The sequence below is a fragment of the Synchytrium microbalum genome (assembly GCF_006535985.1).
Source record: "Synchytrium microbalum strain JEL517 chromosome Unknown SmJEL517_scf0047, whole genome shotgun sequence".
NCBI lineage: Eukaryota > Fungi > Chytridiomycota > Chytridiomycetes > Synchytriales > Synchytriaceae > Synchytrium > Synchytrium microbalum.
Window position 1 is genome coordinate 124,402 of NW_022158396.1, and position 24,690 is coordinate 149,091.

Consider the following 24,690-nt stretch of genomic DNA (forward strand, 5'->3'; position numbering starts at 1 on the left):
AAAAACCTAGCTTCTTTCAGAAAGCTCGCAATATTTGCTTTCGTAGTCTTTGTGGTTGCTTTCGAAGTCTTTGTGGCGTCTGATGTGCTGGCTACCTTGAATTTGCAAAGGTCAACCAACTAGCTTTGATGATGTAGTGAACGTTACAACTTTTTTGGGCAGTTTTGCAAATTAGCAGATTTTACCTTCTGGTAAACAGGTTATCTTGTCACAATCGTGGCATGTGTTGTTGAGTGCTGTGCGTTGGCAATTCTCCTGTACTCCCAGTCGCATTTGCCCTTCAACAAAAGGATTTCCACACAAAACATTTCACAAGGAGAAAATCGTGCATATATTATAATATAGCTTAAAAATGTTATGAAATCTCTTTTCGTTTCTATCTCTGTACTCTTGCAAACGTGTGCGGTGTTGTTGCGTAAACTCAATTTTTTCATGACAAAGGAATATCTGAAATGGAACCTGAGTATAGGTGATTCGTCTCCCTCCTTTTCTTGTCTTCTTCAAATCAGAGTATCAGTCTGCCTATTTGGAGTAGCTGATGGTGCTGAAGATCCCCATAACAAGTCAGGTTGTCCTTTGAAAAAAACACAGAAATGTGAGCAAAGTAACAGAAACCCCAACGACATCACAAGATCCATTCAGCACGGCATCGAGCAGAAACAACATACCATAACTTCCACCAGTCTGCGGAATCCCAACGACAGTCTTCGGAGTCCCACTCTTTAGCGCATTCAAACTCAACTCATTCTTCAGTCCAACCGTACTACTACCACCAGCGCTATTATTATTCAACGCCATAGGATCTAGTGATACGAGACTTCCAAAAATATCACTTCCTGGTGTTTTGGTAGGCGTTGATGTTCCAGTTTGCATGGGTATCAATGGAGGATTACTACTATTATTACTGAAGGCAGCAAATCCAGTTGACGGTGTAGGTTGAGTGCTATATGATGGTACTGGTGTTGATGACGTGCTAAATGATGCGAAATTGGCGAATACTGGTTGTTGTTGTGTTTGTGGTGGTGTTGAAGATGCGATACTGCTTCCAAATGCCGCAAATGTTGGTTGTTGCTGTTGATGTGGTGTATTATTTACAACAGGGAAGGCAGCAAATCCAGCTTGCTGTACTGGTTTCGTTGCCACTCCTGATGATGTGAAATCGGCAAAATGAAAATCATCAGTCAATAAAGTTCCACTTGCTGCTTGTGGCGCTGCTGCAACTGCTGTTTTATTTGCAGATGTTGCAAAATCACTCCAATCATTTGTTGCTTGTGGTGTTGAGTGCTTTTCTACAGGTTCGGATAATGATATATCAAAATCCAGCAAGTTTGCGACTTTTGGTTGTGATGGTGTTCTGGATTGAGATAGGTGTTAGAAATTTATGTCGAGACTACCGAAAGCAAAGAAAAAAAACTTCAGAATAGCGTGAGCAAGCACAAGAACTTACATTAATCCATTACTGCTTGACTTGGACGCACTAGTGGCGGTAGCAGATACCACACTAACAGCTGGTGCAGAAACTGATGTTGACGATATTGTTGTTGTTGTTGTTGTTGTTGTTTCGGCAGTTGATGTTGATGCGGTTCCATCTTCAGGATCGTCTTGGAAACCTCCTGGTGTAGCTAAATACACAATGAAGTCAGCATTCGGTATACTCTCCCAATTCTTGGGCAAAAATTCAGTCAAAGTAATCGGGGTATTGTGACAATACAATTCAAAACACACAGAAACATACCACTTCGAGCAGGACTATCTCTTCCAAAACCAGTGTATCCATGAGAATCTGATGATGATCGAGTACCGTCTGATGCGACACCCGTATACTAAGGTGAAATGTTGGGCATCATAGGTCTGCGTTGGTATATTTATGCTGGGCATTCCAAAATACATACCTTGTTTCGATTGATTTTAGCCTTCTTCCTCTCCTCCTTGATTTTATTCGTATCTGCCAAAAAGTCCACAATCTCTTTTGCTCGATTCCTCACTACAGTTGGGAATTAACTTGTTAGGCAGACGCGAAAAAGTGGGAAACGACATGGTGAATCTGCTTTCGACTGTACAATTCGACATCCAACATCTTCAAAATAATAACAAATAAAAGTGAGAGACAAGACAATCATACCATTAATCCCTTGATCCTTCCCCTTCTCATCCACAAACACAAAGCTCTTTAGCGCCCTGACATCGTACGCATGTTCACGAGCAACATCAACAACCCGTTCAGAGCCATTCTTGACCAAGTATTCCAACAATTGCAACGACTAGGAGGAGTCAAGTGTCAGTCTGGTTGACAGGATGCACACAAAACAGGAGAAACATGACATAACAAGGCGTACCTTATAAATCTGACGCCATGTAACAGTCTTATCAGCCAGTCTCTTGTATAATGTGTCCATGATTTCGTTCATGTGGACATAGTTGAATGTCCCAGCAGCGATTTCGAGCATAAGTGTTGAGCTTGCTCCCCCTGTTGTTCGAAAAGTATCAAGATAGCAGATTAGATCGAGTATGTGAGCGTTGAGTTCCTGATGCAAGTGTCAAATGCTCTTTAATAATGCCTCCATTTTTTGGCACATACATGCTTCAGGACCAGTTGCATCCCTAAGCAACAAGAGTAATAAGTACACATGCTTCTCGAATCTGCTTTACATGAATACTACAGGTACCTGACTTTAATCTCCCACTCAGTATACTGCCAAATCATGAAATTTGAAAGTCAGCCAAATCATTACAAAATCGGCGCCAAATGAATCGCCATAACGAATCAGACGATGCACTTACATTGTAGACCGCATTCTTGACTTTGTTGACAATAGATCTATGCAGCAGGTAAATGTTGTTAGATGTACCCGCCACGCATCTTCATGAAACAATCAGATTTCATTAAATGGCACATACGTTATCTTGTCAGTGTCAATGTACTGGGATAGCGATGCTGTAATGTTCTGCATCCTTGTTCTTCGAGTACGATAATGATATGAATATGGCTGTCTCGTGGCAATGCGAGGCTGGAGTTGGTGTGTGCTAAAATTCGCGAGGAAGTGGAAGGAGAACAAGGCGGCTGCATCAGGCTGTCCGAGAAAATGGAGAATATTGTACGCGCTAAGAAAGCTCGCAGAACTCAAATGTCGCCTCGAAATCGCTGTAAAGACGTATGTTGAGCCTCAAAGGACACAATTTATGAACTTATGAGCTTTCAAATTTTTGTTCGACCAACCGAATGTCTTCTGGGAATTCGCATAAAATCGCAGTTTTCGTTCTTGCAATAAGCTCAAATTGAGCGTAACTAGTGTTGCATTCAAAAGACGAAAGAAGAAAAACTCAATTCAATCGAACGAGTCATGGAACAACATTGATTCCCTTCTTTCTAGGTGCTAGTTCTCTTTTCTTCGATTACGAAACAAGCGTTTTCTTTCTTCAGCAATACGTCTGCCTTCCCACAAACAACAACCTCACCAACGCTCCTCCCTAACCCCTTACACACATCTGAATGCAAAAGCATTCAACTTCCCATACGCAGCCCCAACAACATCAAAAGTCAGCTGTACTACCCGAGTAAAGATCCCAGATTGAGCAAGGAGTCTTTGCAGGTATAAGCTTCCAATGTTCTGCTGCTTCCACTCGATGCAATTGCCATTGGTTGCTTGTACACAAAGGGGAAATTCGTAGAGGATTCGGAGTTTGGAGTCAGAGTACATAAGATTTCTTTTGTAGAAGCCAGAGTACATAAGATTTCCTTCGTAGAAGAGTGTATGATGGACCTTTCAACAGTGAAAAGAGTGTGGTGTGAGATAACCGAGTATGTGCACAGTGCTGAATTGAGCGTCCAATGGGACAAGGAACTTTCAGATTTTCCAGCATAGTCTAGCTTATGCTTGTTGAGTATCACTGAGGCAAAATAGCCTCGGATTCACTTTGTGAGGTTTAATCATCTCCTTCACAACACCTCAACTTTGTCGTATCTTCAAAGCACAAGCACTAACAAACCATCCTCAATATTCTCATAAGCGCCCTCAGACAATTTCACTAAACCAGGGAAAAAACTGCCAATTGGTATACCTAACGTACATCAGCAACCAATACTCGCCCACATTATCTAGTCCCCAACGCGAGAATGCTCTAGTCCCCAACGCGAGAGTGCACTAGTATGTCCGTCAGCCTGGAACTTCAATGTCTGTACATAGTTCTTGAACTAAATCAAGATGTAAATGTGGGTCGTGTGTGGTCAGTCAATGAACGACGTTCAAATCGGGCAGAATTTCGGTTTTTTTTTTGCCTTGTGGCACATTTGACAAAATAAGGTGAAGTTTGCTGAACAATTACCTAACAGCATGTAGGAGAGGATGAATGCTTCGAATCCTTACAAAGAGTAATCATGAACACCAACACATCACAATTCCAAGCACATCCGCCAGTAGCAACAAATCTTAGTACCAGGTATCTCAGATCACCAGACAATACTAGCCTCTCAAATTTGTCTTCCATAAAAAGAGAATCTTCATCTTAAAGACAACTCGAAGTGTTGAAGCAAAAAGCTTGGCAACGTCATCACATTGACAATGTCATCACATTCCAAACCACAACAGCACTCGCCAACCTGGAAAATCCAAAATATAATCTCAATAGGCACGACCATATAACTATTCGTACAAGAACAAATACAATAGCTCACCCTCTGTCGTCTCTCAAGTTTAGAAATAGCTTCTCGACGAGAACAGACGGATGTGATAGCGCCCTGTTCACTGACGTGAGGTTTGAGCTGCGCCCTGTTCACTGACGTGAGGTTTGAGCTTTGACAGATAACAGGCTATCACACCGACGGAATTAAAAGACGATATACCTTGCGTCTTTACCGAACGAAAGTGCTGAATTCCAACGAAAAAAATGTGTACACGTCTCAATGAACACAACTTTGGTTGCTTCTCCTCACATTCCTCACTAGGTAACTAATTCTCTTGTTTTTCAACAAATTACCAACAATTGTTTCCTTTTTATCTTCTTGCAACCACCTCTCTCCTCAACGCCTTCATGCCATCCCCATACCTCAATGCTTTGCATCCAGCTTCTTATACGCAGCCTCAATAGCATCAACTTCGGCAGCAGTACCCAAGAAGATGCCAGATCGAGCATGAATCTTTTCAGGTATCAAATCCAATATTCTTTTGCGACCATTCGATGCTTTGCCACCGGCAGCTTCAACGATGAGTGACATTGGGAAGCATTCGTAAAGGATTCGGAGTTTGGCGCCTGGGTACATGAATACACCTCCGTATAATAATGTTCGGTGGACCTAATGTAGTGTGTGCGGGAAGTGCGTGAGATGAGTGATTATGTATTAGTGACGAAGCGTGCGTTCAATCAGAGAAGAATATTGGGCCTTTGTACACTAATATTTTTGGTTTGATAAGATGCAAGGAGACAAAAATCCCGAATGATGCACCCTTGTTCAACTTTTTAAAACCCCTTTCAACAAGTACAACATTGTCAACATTCTCGTTTCCTCAAACACATCAAGAAATCTTTCATCATTTTGTCACCATCAACAAAACCTCACTCTCTTCCAACCATCCAAACAAGCGAAAAAACGGCCAAAACTCATTGCCCGTTACTTACATCAGCAACCATACTCCCCACATATCTAGCTGAATAAGGCGTAAATTTGCCCGTTTGTCCTTCAGCTGGGAACTTCAATGTCTGGATATAACTCTTGACTGCATCATCGAATGTATGTGCGTTTCCTTCATTTATTGAGTAGATTTTTTTCTTTCCGATTTTGATCTATTGTACAGATATGAGTGTGGGTTAGTGAAAATGTGCTGTGGAGGTGAGCGATAGACGGTAATCGTTTCGTCATTTCGCAACTCTATGCGGTGTTTTGTTCTTCAACTACGCAACAGCCAACTCAACCGCTGCGTACATTGGGATGAGTCAATACGAATTCACCCAAATTTGGATCAAGAGTGTATCCATGTAAATCAGATGGTCCTGTTGTCAATACGAGGACGGTGGAAGATCCATACATGCAGTAACCTAAACGTAAAGTTATAGATATGTGAGGGACAATGATGTACGGGATACTTATAGGCTTTGATTTGTACGTAGCGAATATCAATATAGAGTAATGAATGGGGGGCAAAGAATATCATATAGCGCCGAAATCTCCAACTCTGTTGAAGAGAAATACGACTCCACAATTACACAAGCCCTTTTCATGGACACCTACCAGCAGCAACCATCTCAGTGCCAGGTCTCAACACATCAGACAAGGTGCCCTTTGATCCTTCTTTCTAAAACATCATAGTCTCGTATAAGTATAATAGAGGGTAGTGACGTGTAAACCAAAAAAGATTGTCTATCGCATTTGTACAAAGTCATCCAGTTGACAACAGAAAACATCATCCTCACAAGCACACCAACACCCAATTCCCTCAAAACTGTACTCACCAACTTGTAAATGCCAAATATGGTGCCAATAGACACTCCACAATCAATATTACTACTTCCATCCAGCGGATCAAAGACGACACAATACATTCCCTTTTGCTGTCCCTCGATGAATAGAGCCTCTTCATCCTCCTCGGAAACAAGGACGGCTGTCTTTCCGGAGGATCTGAGGAGGTTGACCATGATTTCGTTTGAGAGCATGTCTAGTTTTTGTACGTTTTCTTCTTGGACGTTTTGACCGCCAGTTAGGCCGATGCTATGTGGAGATTAGAGTGTCAGCGATGCATTCATGTAGCTTCCATGGTCTGCTTCTCCTGTTTAATAAGATGCTGGTACTCTGAGCACCTCCGACACAATTGTTGACCAAATGTCCAAGCAAGCTCCAAGCTTTAACAGAATAAACAACCAACAGCAGATACAGCATCATGCACTTCAGCAGCTTACACTTTCAGTAGCTCCGCCTTTCTGACACAGTTTGATACCCATTTGCAAGCACTTCCAATCGAGTTCAACAATATGGTCATGTCGCCCGTAGCTTCCTTGTGCTGTTGCTGGGACGACAGAATGTGGTTTGTCAGCGTAATGATGTCTGTACGCGTCTCTGCATTGCCCTGATGGTCCATGGTTGCTACTACTATGTGATGGTAGCTGAGCTGAGTTCAAATGTACGAATGCTACTCACGATGATGCAACGCTTAGAGATTTTACGGCGATGTTGATTATATAAGACACAGTTTTTCAGATTATAAAATGTATTGGAACTTGTAGCATGAATGAATATACTGTTTGGTTATGGTGCTTCTTCGTGTTTGATGATGTGTGTTTCGTGTAAACACAAGAAATGGCCAACATTTCGAGCAAAAGAGACGCTCTTCATACCTATATTACCTGTAATATTGGCAAATTTTCCATGACGTTGAATGATGTTCTCGTTTATCGAACTGCGTTTATGGAACTTAGAATAAGTGGAGTTGCTCCAGCTCTTCGCGGTCTTGTTCAATTCAAAAACATTATTAAATTAGTATCCCAAAGCCATCAAAACACAAAAGAATACCCAGATCGGATGCAACGTTATCAGACCAAACAGCATTTTAGTACTCACGTTTCTGACTAGCTCGAACCATAACATAAATCCAAGACACCATAGCCAATTGTGCATAAGCCACAGATTCAAACGGGGGTGTATCCGGCGACAATGCCACAAAAGCAAAATGTCCCTTGGGTGCTCTTGAATCTGGCAGTATTGTTGCATTGGTGTCTAGGGCTATCTGCGCAATAGCTTTTGATGGCTATATTACAAGTATGAATGTGGTGTGACGTTTGTTGAATCAAATAGTCAAGAAAATGGATGATCTCAGTTCGATCTGTACTACTATCAACCTCTCCGATTGTAGTAACTGATCTCCATATGCAGCAAAAGGAAGCTTTCTTGATGGGTGATGCCAGACTAAGATGTGGTTGACGTGTCATGCTGACACTATTAGCACTTCTTTTTGCATGTGAACATACACTGTCGAAAACACAATATTCCAATCTCCCATTAGACCAGAACGTGTCCAGATACTTATACTGTTTCCAGCTCCAAGAAGAGCTCCTGTAAAAACACACAATGTTGAGGTGTAAACATTCAACACAGACACAGTCAACGTTCAGAGATGACCTTGTTCACTCCATGAAAGAATAGATACATCATCTTGTACATTCAAATCAGCGATTCTCTGCCACATTGCCTTCTATAGAACACAGAGCAAAAACACGTAAGAAACAAGACCAATATTCGACCGTCATGTGCAAGCCATTACCTGATCTACATTCTCAGGCTGATATATAGCAAGATCACGTCCAAAGGAGATTGCTAACTACATCAAAACACTGAATTAGATCTATACCTCCCTTGTAAAAACACGGTCCGATTCAAGAAGTACCAATCCAGATCTCTCGTCGTCCAAACAGACAGATTGAGAAGCTCTAGCTTGCGAGTCCTCAATTATTTGAGTAGGATTTAATTGAGCGTCTGCAATAACTACAGTTGCACCGCTGACGTATATCTAAGAAAGTCAAACCCCAAAAATCAATTATTTGATGTTGCCCGCACGATGTCAAACAGAACAATGAAGAGGTAAATACCACATATTGAGCGCGTTGTATACCTTGGCTCTTCGGTTCTCAGGACTACTTGCTCCAGTCCTGGAGTTCCATCGAATAAGGAACAAGTCCTCTTGAAAAAGTTCAAGTCAAAATCTCGAGAGAATGACGCAACCGAATTTAACACGTCGAAAAGCCGCGATTGGATACCGCAAATCAACGCGTTTCGCTCTTCAAATACAAAGCTGTTGGTCCCTTACATGAAAACTGGATCTAATTTAAGGTTTGGTATATACATTTGTTGGCAAACTACTGGTCTACATTCTGCCTCTCTATAAACAACAACCTAGTATACATACTCACAAACCCTCACCGCCCAATATGCTGCCTCCTTATAGACCCATCCCCACCACTCCAAAACAAGTACTCATTCATAACAGCCAACTGACTAATCCCACCATTCATAATCGACGAAGGATGTATCCTAACACCATTCTCAGCAACAGGCATTGCACCACTAGATCCCACATTCGTAGACTCTTGTGCCAATGCAGAGATATTATTAAACAGAACGAGATCTCCTTGTGACGAGCCACATACTATTCGTTCAAAGTCTCTGGTGTGGTTTGCGGTATCCATTGATTTGATGGCGTGGGAAGCATCAAATACACGAATGTTTCCGTATGCTTGTTTGGATCGGAGATCGTAGAGGGACACATCGCCACGTTTCCCACCTCCCAATAATAGGTTTGTGGTGAGGGAGTGTGATAGGGAAAAGACAGGGGAATCATGACATGAGAACGTTTTTACAATGTTTTGATTTGGTGGCATGAGGATATCAACCAAGTGGATTGTGCTAGGAGTAGTGACAGGTAGAGTCTTGAGTGCTATTGCCACCTCTGGGACTGCCATCAATGGTTTTTTTTTGCTTACCTGGAATTATGAAGATCAAGTCCAGCCAAAGCAATCAAACTACCACTCGCTATGAAGCTTACATCGGTACCACTCTCCGGAAAGCACTTCAGCACTTGAATCGGAGTGCGGGAATGAACGTCCCACTAGAATTGAAAGATGAGCAAAAGAGACAGCCAGACTACCTTACGAAGGTTCTCAAACTTACAATTCTCAGTTCCCCACCAGTATCAATCGCCGCAAACCGATTTCCGGAAGGCGCAAATCTTACTTTGACATTCTGATTAGTCACTTGTGAAGTGGAAGACGTTGCATACGATGCCACTGTTTCAGGATTCGAGAATTGGAGTAGGTGGATTGCATCGTGAGTTCCAGCGATGTCTAAAAACAAAGAGGAGATCAATCAGATCAGATGTGCGAACGACGTTCCTTTCCTTGTTTTTTGCTGTGACTTACAGAAATCAAGAGACGGATGATAATCTGTCCCAACAACACCACCAATAGCTCGACGTAATACGACACCATCATCTTGATTTGATCGTGAGGGCGCTGTGAAGTGAAGGAGCAAAAAATATCAGTCATCAGATATTATCGAATGTTCTCTATGAAGCCAACATACCAGCAGACGCGCTCTTGTTCCTAGCTAGTGACGGAACAGCATCGTGGCTCTTGGATCGACTGATTGTAGTCTAGAAAGTGTCGGAGAGCGTTAGTTCGTTTAACGTGCAAAAAAGCGACCATCAGATTGCAATCATGTTTATTCTCCATGAACTGACCTTTCGCGACTTAACGGCCATCCCAACATCAACCTCCAAGATATTTACCAACGTAGCAACAGCTACTTGATTCCCATCCAATGAATTCATAGCAAAGAATCCAGACGATGCACCTTCCGATCTATAAATGACTTCCTCCTTATCACTGGTATTACGAATAGCACCTATAGCAGAGACGGCATCAACACTGGCTGATCGTTTAATATCTGGTGAAGATGCGACAATAGCTGCAATGGCGGGAGTAGGTTTCACTTCGATAACGACCAATGAAAAGATTCCATCCCAGAATGATTTGAGTCGTTCAGTTTCAATGAGGGAGTTTATGGAATCGACTACCTCGCCAGCTCGGTTTTCATTGACACATGATCGTAATCCGTCTAAGCATCAATAAACATGCCAAGATTTGTTAGCCAAAGGAATGCTATCATTACTGTCTCATGAACGTCACATACCAGCGTTGGGAATCTTGAAGACACCAAGGCTGGCTTCCTGTTTCGTCTTACTAGCTTCATCCTTCATCATCTCAAAAATCAAATTCGTGGTACTCAGAACAGTACTTGATGCTTCAGATGCTCCGAAAGTGTTTAATGCAAACACTAGAGCTTGAAGTATTGCTAATACACCAAGATGGTGTTGTAGCGATGTATGAATTACGACGGTATCATGATCAGCCATATCGTCTCCGTTCGTGACTTCCAAGATCTACAATGTACGAAAGATGAGATGAGAAAAAAGTCGTATCCAATAGCCGTATCGAAGTTATACCGGTCGAATATTCCTAGTCTTTCCCAATACCCTCCTAATCTCATCACCATCAAGCCTAGCACACGCCTTCAAAAATGGTATAAAATCCTTCACACATGATGCTGGATTCATATTCCCATTCATCGCCGTTGCAATGAAGGCAATAAGCGTAGTAGCACCAATTTCGAATACAGATTGTCGTAATGATGCCTTTTCCGGATCGGGTGATGTGCTGGCAATGTCAACGAATTCACTTATTGACCATAGAGCGTCGCTAGCAAAAAAAATTATGTGGGCTGTACAACATCATTGAAGACCCATGAACCTCACACATACTTGATACAAGGCATATTCATCTTAAACGCAAGATATTGATTCTTGAGTATATGCTGAAAGTGTGCCTTCTGAGCACACAATAACGAGAGGACATTTTTACGTAGCACAACTTGTCCATCATCAATACCATCATCCACCTTCAAGGATATAAAGGCAAGACTCGACAACAATTCGTGACACTGTTCCTTCACAAAGGTCAATTGAAGTGACGACGGTATCTCCATCAATGATAAAAGGTTCAGGAAGTTCGCTCTCAGGATGGTTGGATCGAGTGATACGAGATCAGAGTGTATGACGAGCATACTTGTGGATTTGTATACATGCTAGTGAAGAAAGCGAAAAAAGAATGAAAAGGACGTCTCCACATAATTGAAGTCCAATTACATACCCGACTCATCTGCAAAACCAACCTCCACATAAACAACTTGTAATGTGACACCAAACTAGCAGACGATACTGGCCCTCCAATACTATGACTCGAATCTTCCTTTTTGAGACTAGCACTTTCAGACCCTTCCAAATCTTCCTCCACCACTTCCTCTTCATTCGTGTCTTCAGTAATCATTGACTTTCTAAACGCATCATAGTCATCATCTACTGATACTTTAGGTGTCGCTTCACCCCAATCCAAATACGATGATGATGAAGCAGGTGGACTTGGTGCTTGTGCACTAGGTTGTGACCAATCAAAAGCCGATGCACTCTCACTAGTTTTACTGGTTGGTACACTTGGCTGTGACCAATCAATAGATTCAGCTTTTACAGGAGCCTTCACATCGGGTGTTGCTGTCTTTGTTGTAGCAGGTGCAGCAACACTCGGTTGCTCTTGTCCAGCAATCAAAACATGTGAATTATGCATCATGATTCTCAATGCTAGAGAAGGACATCCAGATTGTTCGTAAGCGAGAGCAGCACGACCAATAAAATCTGCTTCTACTTTGGGAGAGACATCAGGAATGGGGATACGAGATAGACGATATGATGACTTTAGATGTTGGTGTAATGCGACGATGGACGCATCATGGGTTGCGTCGTCTTCAATGGTGACTGAAGGATCGAGTTCTTTCAATGGTACCTAAGTTTGGTGACAATTAACAAAAAAATCAGCTGCAAGATGTAGAGTCTAAACATACACAAACTGCCTTGAATGCATCAGCCTTCCTTCCTAGCGTCGTCATACACATCGAAATAACCCAACGATCACTGGTTTGATATGCTTTGGGCAGTAGATGTGTGGTAATAACGTCCTTCAGGGTGGCACTCTCATCACCTAACGAATTTTGATTGAGTGAGTGTGTTTTTTTTTGTTCGAATAAAGGACTTACCTTCATAAAGCCTACACAAGATAATAGCCAACTGTGGATCATCAAGATGCTTCAAGCAAACATTCACAGCATCCTTGAGCTTATCACCCAATAAAAAGAATGCAGCAGCGTACACTACATAGAGCAAACAAAATCACATATTCTATCATAATCAAGATCCCAATCACCAACTCACTGTATCGCTGCTTCCCAAGCAACGCAAAAGCATTCTTCAAAGCCGCCTTCTGCCATCGATCTTCACTGAAATCATTAACCAAGAATCTTAACATGGCAGCCTGTTCTGGATGATTGGATGCCAGCTTCCAAAGTCCCAACAAGACATTCTTCTTGCGAGATGCAATGTAAAAAATGGCCGAATCTACTGGATCCTTGTCGTCTTTGGCCATGTAGTGGTTTCGAGCTAGGATTTCGATTTGGCGTCGCTGTGCAGAAAACCAGTTCAACCACAGCAAGCCACATACATTGTTTGCATCTCAAAGTCGACATACCAATAGCTCAATATTCCTAACCCAATAGCCCATTCCCAAAGTCTTGAAATCATGCCACAATAGTTTACCGCCCATGGTTTGTGAGACATAATCCACAAGCACATCCTGAACAGAAATACCAAGTAAGAGACTGGGACCACGTTTGTACTGTAAAATGCCCGCCGGAAATCTGCCATCACACTCACTTGAGAATCACTATAGAAAGCCCACACAAACTCCCTTGACTTGAGTTCATTCTGACGAACAGACGGCATCATTTTCGACAAGAATGTAAAGAGTCTGAATCCCAATACAAATCGAACACCATTAGCATCTAGTGCTCGATTTCGACGCTCCACCTAACAGAACCAGAAAACAGTTATGGCTATCGAAGAATCACTCAGATTGTGAATATCCACCTCTAACAACGTCTCCAGCACAGCGGAAAGACGCATCTGATCCACATTCGAAATATCGGGTAATGATGTGGTTTGTATCAGTTCCATGAGGTGACGAACCATTTGGTCGAATGAGTGTGTGGAAGGATGATCATGACTAAATAGAACAAAAAGTTGGATGAAACCTGGGAGGAACGTAGCTGATCCACAAGAAACTCACTCTTCAACGGTAGCGGTATCCAACAACGATGTGTAATCTGACGTCGGTACTACAGATTCTCGACGTGACTTTGTCTTTTCAACGAACAAAAGCATCAATACACAAGGAATACGAACGTGCCGTTTTGTCAAGAACTTACGACTCGATCCGAAACTTCCAGGAAATCAGCAGATAAAGGTATGACATCCAATGGCGTCTTAGTTTCAGCAAACTTGGACACGATATTGTGTACATGAGTTACGACCTCTTTGACACCGTCGAATTCATCTGTGCGAGAGTGAAAAAGAATCAAAAAAAAAACTTCGGAAAGCGTCGCAGCTGACATTTACCCCAAAGCATTCTTTGCATCAGCATATGAGGATGATATTGAGGTAGTCCTCCAGAAGCATTCCATATTGAGGTGAAGACGTTTGCATGATCTGGCACAACCATGTTAATGACACATAGGAATGGTCGGTTTTTTTGGATTCAAATATCCTCATACCTGTATCACCATGAGTCCAATCACTCATCACCAGAATCTGCTTCTCGTCTGTTCCACATACTAGTGTAGCATCTCGTAATATAGTGACGGATGTTACGTTGGCGTGCCTATCGAAGCGAGAAAAATAAGTCGGGCTTCTGAAGACGTATAATTTGTTCTTTAACAACATACCTGACAATCTCATCATCTCTCAACAAGTCCCAACTACTAGAACTAGTCCTGTGTTTTGAAAACAGCGACACATTCGTGCCACATGCTACGACTAGTGCATCAACACCTGATGATGTGAGCCATGTGATGTGATGGGTACCAGTGCTAGAAATGGAGTGGTCTCAGTCAGTAAATACTAATCCGCCTTCTGTGTGGTAAAGATTGACAAATACCCTTCCAGACGAAGCGACCCAGTCTTGATACAAGTACTTGTAGGAGCTTCACATTCGTACACATCAATACGACGTAATGCCTTGTCTTCGATTTCTATATGAATTACACGCTTTAGCAGAGCTCTTTTCCGGTAGAACCAACCATACCTGCCGCAACACGTCCAAACGAGCTCGCCACCAACCTCACCACACCAGGACTCATAGAGATGTGGCTCGTAGCTTCCCAAACATTCTTCTTGCTTTCCAAACTCCATAATTTAGCCTTCCCAGATTTACACTCAACAGCCAATAATTTACACCCTTCAACACCCCATTCAAATCCATCAAGAGCAACATAGACTGAGTCTGATGAGTCTGATAATGTCGTATCTGTGGTATGGAGTGAAAGCTCTGCTGGACCAATTGGACCTAATATACGATGCGTTGTTCAGCCAAAAAACAACCGAGTTCATTCTTCATAGTGACGTACTCAACAAATCCAATGTCCCGCCACACACTTTAGCACTATCAGATCCAACAACAACAATCTCCCAAGTCGTCGAAGTGGGATCAGTTGTAGTAGAAAATATATGCAGAAACTTGACTGACAGGATTTTGGAAGGTAGATTCACTCGACCAACTTCAGTGCAGTTGAAGTTCGTCACCATATAAATTTCAAGGGATGTGCCGCGAGCGACGACGATAAATGGTCCTTGTAAGAACAAAGGAGTGCTTAAGAGGCCAAAAAGACGAATTTGAGAACGTTTTGATACCTGACGGTGTCCATTTGATATAACTATACGCCTCTCCAGAAGGAGGCGTCATATCACCAATAATCTCAATCAAAGACGAGCTTCCAGATGCCAAAGTTTCTGGCTATGTGAGAGTGGAAACGCTTCAGAACAAAAAGGCTAACATTGTACTGGGATATTATCACCTCAGGATGATGAAGCACCATAACTTGTCCATCAGCAGTTAAACCAGCTAGGTAGGACAATGTAGAATGTCGCTCAAAGCACGCAACAGGTGAATGTGTTCCGGATACAGAAGGTCCAGCGACAAATCGTGCTGATATTACCCGTTTTGGGATCTGGTTTGTTTCCAATTGACAGACACGTAGACAGCCGAGATAGTTGAGGTAGGCTATGAGGACCATTGTTGTGGTTCCTATTGTAGGGGACACGTTAGATGTTGTGGCAAAAAATTTGAATGATCGCTGACGAATACCGTCCGATTTGCGAGTAACTGACACCACACTGCCATCATTAACCCATGATGCAGCAAGAGCATGAGAAATCTCTTTCAGCTCTCTTGAATAGTTATGTCGACCATCGTTGCTAGAAGCCTATCGTTGAAGAGGTGAGCACAAAAAAAATGGCTATTGCTAGAATGCACCCGCTCGTTAAACATACCGTCAAACCCAAGATCCCCAAACTCCCAGCAGCATCAATCTGAAAAAACAAATCCGAATACGCCGTCACTCCCAAATCAACCTTAGCAGACGGCAGTTTATCAAAGTTCACATTCAACGACGAGATATGTCCTTGCTTTTGATCTTCGTTCGTACGACCAGCTTGCAACCAGTGTAAAGATCGAGCTTCAGGATGGAGAGTAGTGGATAGTCCCAACATGACACATCCATAGTTTTCAGTTGGGCAAGACCATATGCGAGATACTCCATCTTGGGATGTTGTGAGTAGCATGTTTGACCAGCTGTTGTCGCTTTAGTTTCAGAGGTATTGCTTAGCTCAGGAAGCAAGAAAAACATTCAACGGCTCTTCTACCTGAAACGAGCAGGACCCCATTCCAAATGCGTGGCTGGTAATGGATGCAACAGATATTCATAGTCATAATCCCAAGCTACAGAATACCAGCAGTTAATGGTTGCAAAAAAGGTTTTAAAGAAAGTGAATGATACCTTCTGGAGTTTTAATCCACACTTTGACATATGGCTCATACTAACAACCAAATACTTAGTACATGGATGATCTCAGTTCGATTTAAACTACTACCAACCTCCGCGATGGTAGCAAACTGATCTCCATATGCAGCAAAGGAAGCTTTCTTGATGGGTGAAGCAAGGCTAGGGTGCGGTTGACGTGTCATTTATTCGATGGCCCAGAGCTTTTTTTTGCATTGAGAACATACACTGTCGAAAACACAATATTCCAATCTCCCATTAGACCAGAACGTGTCCAGATACTTATATTGTTTCCAGCTCCAAGCAGAGCTCCTGTAAAAACACACAATGTTGAGATGTAAACATCAACACAGTCAATGTTCAGAGATGACCTTGTTCACTCCATGAAAGAATAGATACATCATCTTGTACATTCAAATCAGCGATTCTCTGCCACATTGCCTTCTATAGCACACACAGAGCAAAAACACGTAAGAAACAAGACCAATATTCGAACGTCATGTCCAAACCATTACCTGATCTACATTCTCGGGCTGATATATAGCAAGATCACGTCCAAATGAGATTGCTAACTACATCAAAACACTGAATTAGATCTATACCTCCCTTGTAAAAACACGGTCTGATTCAAGAAGTACCAATCCAGATCTCTCGTCCAAACAGACAGATTGAGAAGCTCTAGCTTGCGAGTCCTCAATTATTTGAGTAGGATTTAATTGAGCGTCTGCAATAACGACACTTGCACCGCTGGCGTATATCTAAGAAAGTCAAAACCCCAAAATCGATTATTTGATGTTGCAAGCTTGGACTCAAACCGAACAAGGAATAGGAAAATACCACATATTGAACGCCCTGATATGTCGCGCATTGTATGCCTTGGTTCGTCGGCCTCTCAAAAACTACTTGCTGAGGTCTGCCCATTGTCTCCAGTGTACGTTGTTTTCACGAGACGCCTTCCGTGACCAAACACCCGATCAAAATTATCGCTATTAAGTTTTTGCTGCAAGTGACTGTCTTTATTTCTTATGCTACATAGGTGTTTTACGAATTTTTTTGAGTTTACTCGGCTATGCTGCCAGCAGGGAATTCGAAGACAACATCTTTGCCGGTCAACTTTCTGTATGCTGCACTGAAACTCTCCAGTTTGTATTCGAGCGATGTGTTGTCCTTTCGATCCAGGAATCTATACGAATGTGGTGTTAATAAAATAATTCAAGATGTTTCGTGTGCAGCTGCTGTACTCTTTTTTGCTCCACGTCTTATCAACACTTACACTTTGGTGAGCTTGCTGCCATCCACCCTAATCTTGGTTCTCTTTCCGACGATTTCAGTAGGGTAGACCAAATCCTCCAACAATTTTTCATGCACCATAGTCAGAGTACGAGAACGAGGTCTCATTTGTCCGACACGTGCACGACGAGTTGGCTTCTTCATGACTCGACGTTGAGCAACCAATAATACATGACGATCCGAGAACTTCTTTTCCAATTCTCTGACGAGACGAGATTGCACCTTGTGGAAGGATTTGAGAAGTGGGACGGGTACAAAGATGATTATGACTCGTTTTCCATGTCCGGCGTCAATCTAATTATAAGGTGTCAAAGAGTGTATAGATGGGAGATGTGTAGACATATCAGTCTGCTGTACCTCCTTGACGGATGTAACTTGTAAACCACGCAAGTCAGCCTTCAATTCTGGCACATTGGCTTCCAAATCAAAGATATTTTGGGCGACTTGCATTTCAAGTTCATCTGGCTCTACACCGACTGGTTTGAGGATTTTTGAGCGTGGAGTCGTCATGTCTTTTGATGTCTGTCTAAATTATAATACTATGGAGAGACGAGTGAGTGATTCGATTCAATTACGCCTAGTCAGAGTATCGAGAGCCTCGTTCAATGTCGTCCTTCTCTCTGTCTCTCTCCTTCACAAGCTTCAAATCGCGAGTCTTTCACAGTGGCAAACATCCCATCGCATCCATCCATCACATTCAAATAAGAGAAGTGGCATAGTAAAGGGGACAGATTGGCCCTAAGATGGAGACAAATCTCGATAACTTGGCTCTTACCTTGACAGATCTCTATCGACTGACAAGCGTCCTGATTGTGAAAATTGTAACAAACTTTGATCGGTACAAAGTCGGTAGGTACACAATTCGATGATGGACAACAACGCAGGATCAAACAGCTTGGGGCAAGTACATCGAACGGTCGTGTTTTTCGTTTTGCATTCTGTCTGAGTTTAAATGATTGTATGATTGTGTTTTGCTCAAAATTTTATATAATGTTCACGAATATTTCACGAGCTATCGCAAGATCTAACGTGTCAATTTAAATATTTAATTGATTTCTATAAGAATCTGTTGTCTTCACGAGTCCCTTTCGTTGCCAACCTCGAGACGACTGACAAGTCTGTTTTAAATCACCAAACAACCTTGTTTTAAGCTCAACCAAAAGGAAGCTTTCTCCAATTTCGCGTTGCGTCTTGCCCTTTAAAAAAATAAACCCGAGACTCATACTCTTGCCAGCAAATTGCCACGCTGCCACTTGACCAAAGATCTTTAATAAAGTGTAACGTGATTACGCAAATTAACACATCGCAACTATGGAATCCCATGTCTCAAGAGCGATGGCTCGCACCTCAAGCTTGACTGGCAGCATGAGCAGTGATTATGAACTAATGGACCCGGTATGGAAACATGTGGCGTGTCTTGAAAGCTTCTTGTTGTTGCTGTTTGTGCATTTTGTAACGATTAGCTCGCTAACACCGCAAATTTCATATTCGAAGGAGGACGCCCACTCAGTAGATCCAACAAGTGTCTCCTCATCAAGTGCTTCGGAAGATGACGAAGCTCATAGGGCTGACGGGTCGTCAAATGAATGTGCTCCCACCACTTCTACTACAGTTGGAACTCCCACAGACTCCAGAGCAACCACCGCTACCGAAGTGAAGCCAACTGTGAAACTAGGGCTCGCGGTCGTTGGCTATCCTCAATCTGGAAAGTCGTTGTTGATAGACACTTTCATCAACAGAACACATACCGTCGTCGATTCAAGGATAGCACCTTGGCCAGTTTCATTACAAGAGTGTAAAGGTGAACAAACAGTCAGGATTCTCGAATCTAGGGATGCTCGAAACTTGATCGAGCTTGAGGTTACTGAACTTCGATTAGGTACGTTTCTTCCTGTTTGTGCTGCAACCGATAACAGATCGCACTTGTCTACTTGAATGCAGCACTCTGAGATAAAGCCGCTAACATGCATCTGTGAACGTTTTTTAGGTGGTACACCCACTGACGCTGTAACAGCGGAAGCATATCGGAACTATTTAGAATCAGGACCATCGCAATTTGAAGCCAGGTCTCGTGAATACAGTGCTACTGCCCAAGACGCCACTGTAGCTTCAAATTATAATGGAGTTGCTGCGGTCATTTTCCTATGTACGAATGGATGGGTCTCTGATACAGAGCTGTTTGCTATTCAAGAATTTGCAGAATTTGCTCCAGTAATTGTTGTTCTTGGTCGGGTGAGTAATTTAAACCCTTCCCATCGTCCGCACTTCTACTGCTTTGAATCGCTCAAAAGAAGTTTGAATCTTACACAATCTCTTCAGGCCGATGCTCTCGACGCACATGTATATGGACAAGAAGAAGCAGGAGGCCATCCATACCAATCCCAAAAGGATAACGTCTTCCGCGTACTAGCAGGCGCCAATATCCGAGTCCACTCCGGCACCATCTTTACAGTAATGACTGGTACTCATACAAACGACGACGGAAACGACATAGATGAACTCAGTCAGCTACTTCTATCATTTGAAGGCGTACGGAACTTGTCGGTTTACACGGGCAGGAACATTACAGCAGCCGATAAATTCGTCACGTACTTTAATCGCAACCACCGCCGTGTTGGGTTCCTGACTGCAATTGGAGCTTCCATCAATCTGGCATTGTTTGATACAGTCTGGGGACGCATGTTTCCCAGCCATGCTTCACATCAACGACGCCGCTTCCCATGGAGAGCCGCTGGTACAGTTGGAGCACTTGCTGCTGCTGGAATATTAGGATGTGGTGTAGGAATGTGTTTCGGCGCCCTCAAAACCGAAGACCTTAGAGCCCAAAACATAAGTCATATAAGCCGTATTATTCAGGTACAGCAGCAAAACCAAGATCTAGTCGAAAATATTCAGACCTTGTTACGTGCGTTGCACTACTACGGGTTGGAGTCATATGATGGCATCCGTCGTGTTATAACAGTCGTCTCCAATATAGTGAATGATGGTCATGTAACAGGCTGACACACGTAAAAAAAAGACTCAAGGACACCTCAGAATATGTAAAGTGGCTATAAAGTTTGAATTTATATTTTTCTACAAAACAAAACAAAGAAATTTCTCAACTCATAACTACAAATGGCCTCATTTAGTTTCATCTCACTCCTCAGAGATGCTACTGTCGACAATTTGTTCCTCGAGAGCGTGTTGAGCCCATATACGAGTCATGAGTACATTCACGAGATATCTATCCCGTAAATGCACGGAATCCAACCTTCATTGGTAATGTAAACACAGCCGGTTGTATGGATTGGCCGTTCTTGATCTCGTCGTTCGTCCAATATGTGGAAGTTGAGATCCAATGCTTTGAAACACCTCGTAACGAGACTTAAGCCTTCAATACGCGACATTTGACCATTCTTTTGGATATCAGCACGTGCTGTTACCATGATGTCGTGAAAAGTCTCGAAGCAGCACCCGGATGATGAGATCCAAAGCTTCCAAAGCAAACAATTTCGTAAATAAAGTTCATCATCACCACACACAAACTTAAAGCATCTTTCTCAAAGTCTGATATCCACATCATCATTGGTGTGTGGTGTGGTCAAAGCGATGAAATTAGCGGGTTTGCCAAAATATAACAACTGAAAGATGGAACCAATCAGGAAAAAATCTGAATTTCACACGTCTAGCAAAAGCTTCCTTCATGACTACAACAAATCCTCAAGGATGTGAGGGCATGGTACAGCCACATATTGTATATTAACTTACGGATCAACAAAACCACAAACAGCCAGTCAGGTGATGAGACATGAACACCGTATAGAACATTCATCATAAAATGACTTCCAATTGACACGTGAAATAGACCGACAAATAAACGAGCACGTCCCGACTCCGAAACATCCAAACTATGGCGGTTTGGATCATGTTCTGCCGGAAGCAGAAACTTTTGGTGGATAGGAGCTTGGAGCCTCGTGTCAATGTGATGGATGGTGATGCCCGCGTCGACATGTGTGCGGATGGTGGATTGTAGGAGGTGTTTGATTTGGTCGAGTCATTGGTTCCCAAATTGAAGGTGAAATAAGATCAAAAGGTCGGGAACGGGTGGCGTGTGTAGATCTGCAATCTTTTGAGGTCGATACAGATCAATGATATATGTTGAGCAGCATTGAATTGCATGGGGTGGTGATTTGTTGAAGTTTCCGTCAATATTAATGTGGTGAAGTCATCGAAAAGAATTCATTTAAACCAGAGCAAAAAGGTAGCTTGACGTGTCAGATAGCATCAAGTCATCATATTTCATATTCCGTTGCAGAAGTGACAAAGTTTGATCAAGATTGTGAAAAAGCCAAAATGTTGAGCAAGTTTCTGAGGAACTGCATTAAAACACGAGCTTAGTGACATCCGTTGCAACCAAAGCCAGTCAAAACTATATTGGATAGTCTAATTCGATACCTCTTTTCAACATTGGCAAAATAGAGACTACGCGCTCACATGCCAAAACAAAAAAACCACGAGCCGACAATCAGCCAAAATATAGCCAACCAAGCACATTCCTGGCGTTCCAAGTCACTGGTCCTCATTCCGTTGCGTACCAAGTAGTTACCTGCCTTGCAAATTCATGCCGTCTCTCACCCTAATAATGTGCTTGCGTTATGCACATGGAGACACAGCCCTCGTGAGTCACATGCGATTGCCTATGAAGTAGTTAGATCTAAGGCGTATCGCGTACTTAAATCATCTTTGAGCTGCTGAACTGGCTGGATCTATCACCTTCATGGCGGAACTGCCACTTGTCCTGCCCGTCACGTTGGTTTTTTGCATCGACGCCAGATTCCGCTTTTTGGAGGGAGTTGGACAAAGGAAGCCTTCGAACAAGGCCGCCAATAGACCGGAACGCTATGATGCCACTCCTTGCAATTGGGATCGGCAAGCTCGCACATGAATTAGGGAGTGACTCTGTAGGCAAGCTTGGAAATAGGATCAAGCACGTTTGCCGCTAGGAAAGCGAGTCTTCAAAGTTGCGGGGATCAAACTAGCTTTGAAAGTTACAATGTCTCAATTGTTTGACACGTCCGATGGGTTAAAATGATGCTTTTTATTCAAGCTCTCAAGCTACCACAAAAAGCAACACAGCGAAGAAAAATACACAAATTGTGACTTGTTCAAAGAGCATACTAAGAATTCAGTTACATTGAACAAACCAGTACATACCTGTTTGAGTTCTCGTGTCGTTAACAAGACAGGGTGTTCTTTGTAACATGGAGTCAATCGAGCTTGCCTTGGTGTTCGAAAGCATACTGAAACTTGAATAAAGCCTTCAAATAACGTGTGACAATTAACGTAGAAAGTGTTTGATCACTATTTACGTATAGTTGCAACATATCTCCAGGCGTGTTCTGTGTCGAGAGTATCGAGACCTCCAGGATGAGTTTCAATTCACGGGTAGTCACAATCTGTCTAAATCGAAAAAAAACAAGTTCAAGTGGCGAGCAGATGAGATAATTCAAAGTCCGACTCCTTGGGACATATTGGATGCTGCTACTTGACGCAACATCAGAAGTCTGTGCACTCTGAAACATTCAATGGAAAGAGACCTCCTTGCAGAAGGTAGTCTGGTTGCACAGAGAGCATCGTGTCCTCTATAATGGGAGACAACCTTGGATAGCCAAAGACCTCCCAACAGTGGCTCCACACTTTAAGTCGGGAATGACTCGACGATAGAAAGCTTGGAGACGTGTTCAAGCACGCTTGCTGCTGGGAAGCAACAGTCGAGTTAGCCATTGAATTTACAATAGGCATCTGCCGGGATTTCCAAACTCTTTTATTGGTTGTCAGCGTGTTTGACGCGTTCACCTACATCAATCTTGAGTGATGTGACCCGTTCGAGAACTTTGGGTTGCGTTTGTGAACTGGACCTTACAATTAATACGCTCGTCAGCGGTATAATTCCTCGTGATCGCCGTTTTCCAATTGCTGATGCTGAAAATGATCGTTGTCGTGTTCGGCGAAGGAAGGTTCTACATTAGTTGGATTGTTGACTTTCTACTTTTGCGATCAAAGACAGTCTTTGAACGTGGTAAGCGGCGCCTAGACCACGATCGTGGTGGTTTCGGAGAGGCGTTATGAAACGGCGTCCCGACAATAAGCCAAGAATAAGGTGTGACGGGTACGAATAGAGATTACATACCTCAGCTTTGAGACCGTAAATCTTACTGTTTAAGCTGTTTCTATTTGATGACCTACAACTTTGTTACCAAACAGCAGTACAGCATCGAACACAAAATAAACAAGTTGTGAATTGTTCAAAGGGTATATTCAAAAATCATTTAAATTGAACTAGTACGATATGTTTGAGTTCTCGTATAGTTCAAAAGAGAGGGTGTTCCTAAACTGGGAGTAGTCCGAGCTTGCTTTGGTGCTGAAAGCATACTAAAACTTTAAAGAGGGTTTCCAGTACAGGCCACGATTAACGTGGAAAGCGTGTGATGCTGTTGTCGTGTAGCTGCAACACGATTGCAAGGGTGTTTGGTGTCAAGCGTGTCAGGATCACGAGATTTGGTGATTAATGCAAATCCACGGTTAGTCACAATCCAAATGAAATTAAAAGAATCAGATAAATGGGCCAGTGGATGCGATGTATCAAAGCATGAGTCCTTGTGATGTGCAGTGGAAGATATGCAGCCACGTCTCATGCTTGACGATAGTGCATCCTATCAGACAGTTGTTTTGCCTTGATCCAAATGAGCACAAAGGCGGAATGGAGCCTCTCGCTTGGGCCTATGGACTCTTGGTTAAATGGATACTTTTTCCTTCCCTTGGGTTACCAAACCACAAACAATAAAGCTCTGACCACCTGTCGATTCTAAGACCAAAAGATACCCACTAATTAATTTCATGACAGAGAAATTGCCTTCGGAAAGCAACTTCAAAGATCAACAAAA

At 42.7% G+C, this 24,690-nt stretch overlaps 4 protein-coding genes across 4 annotated transcripts; all 4 read right to left on the reverse strand.

Annotated features, from left to right (window-relative positions):
* Window positions 1-500: 500 nt before the first annotated feature.
* Window positions 501-2,951, reverse strand: SmJEL517_g05343 (uncharacterized protein; the record flags this gene model as incomplete). The annotated part of the gene is made up of 11 exons (XM_031171269.1): window positions 501-574; window positions 669-1,354; window positions 1,448-1,622; window positions 1,736-1,823; window positions 1,893-1,984; window positions 2,123-2,261; window positions 2,337-2,467; window positions 2,579-2,601; window positions 2,667-2,692; window positions 2,782-2,818; window positions 2,899-2,951. 11 exons carry the CDS (start codon window positions 2,949-2,951, stop codon window positions 501-503), a joined length of 1,524 nt encoding a protein of 507 aa, XP_031022781.1.
* A 2,093-nt stretch (window positions 2,952-5,044) lies between these two features.
* FBP1 (fructose-bisphosphatase) lies at window positions 5,045-7,067 on the reverse strand (the record flags this gene model as incomplete). The annotated part of the gene is made up of 6 exons (XM_031171270.1): window positions 5,045-5,290; window positions 5,614-5,778; window positions 5,918-6,030; window positions 6,224-6,287; window positions 6,445-6,700; window positions 6,889-7,067. The coding sequence occupies 6 exons, from the start codon at window positions 7,065-7,067 to the stop codon at window positions 5,045-5,047; spliced, it is 1,023 nt and encodes a 340-aa protein (XP_031022780.1).
* A 468-nt stretch (window positions 7,068-7,535) lies between these two features.
* On the reverse strand, window positions 7,536-17,395 carry SmJEL517_g05345 (uncharacterized protein; the record flags this gene model as incomplete). The annotated part of the gene is made up of 43 exons (XM_031171271.1): window positions 7,536-7,733; window positions 7,825-7,891; window positions 7,954-8,038; window positions 8,105-8,177; window positions 8,247-8,303; window positions 8,370-8,492; window positions 8,595-8,631; window positions 8,903-9,385; window positions 9,463-9,587; window positions 9,650-9,822; window positions 9,898-9,990; window positions 10,061-10,130; window positions 10,218-10,594; window positions 10,670-10,919; window positions 10,983-11,235; window positions 11,298-11,620; window positions 11,686-12,372; window positions 12,431-12,567; window positions 12,623-12,736; window positions 12,798-13,044; window positions 13,111-13,215; window positions 13,296-13,448; window positions 13,509-13,644; window positions 13,708-13,781; window positions 13,847-13,974; window positions 14,037-14,126; window positions 14,192-14,298; window positions 14,363-14,506; window positions 14,575-14,668; window positions 14,722-14,982; window positions 15,044-15,265; window positions 15,327-15,429; window positions 15,491-15,720; window positions 15,781-15,898; window positions 15,966-16,275; window positions 16,338-16,413; window positions 16,472-16,511; window positions 16,570-16,636; window positions 16,702-16,786; window positions 16,846-16,918; window positions 16,990-17,046; window positions 17,113-17,232; window positions 17,312-17,395. 43 exons carry the CDS (start codon window positions 17,393-17,395, stop codon window positions 7,536-7,538), a joined length of 6,849 nt encoding a protein of 2,282 aa, XP_031022779.1.
* Window positions 17,396-17,533: 138 nt separating this feature from the next.
* SmJEL517_g05346 (uncharacterized protein) lies at window positions 17,534-18,274 on the reverse strand (the record flags this gene model as incomplete). Its single annotated transcript, XM_031171272.1, has 3 exons — window positions 17,534-17,657; window positions 17,748-18,058; window positions 18,122-18,274. 3 exons carry the CDS (start codon window positions 18,272-18,274, stop codon window positions 17,534-17,536), a joined length of 588 nt encoding a protein of 195 aa, XP_031022778.1.
* Between the last annotated feature and the right edge of the window lie 6,416 nt (window positions 18,275-24,690).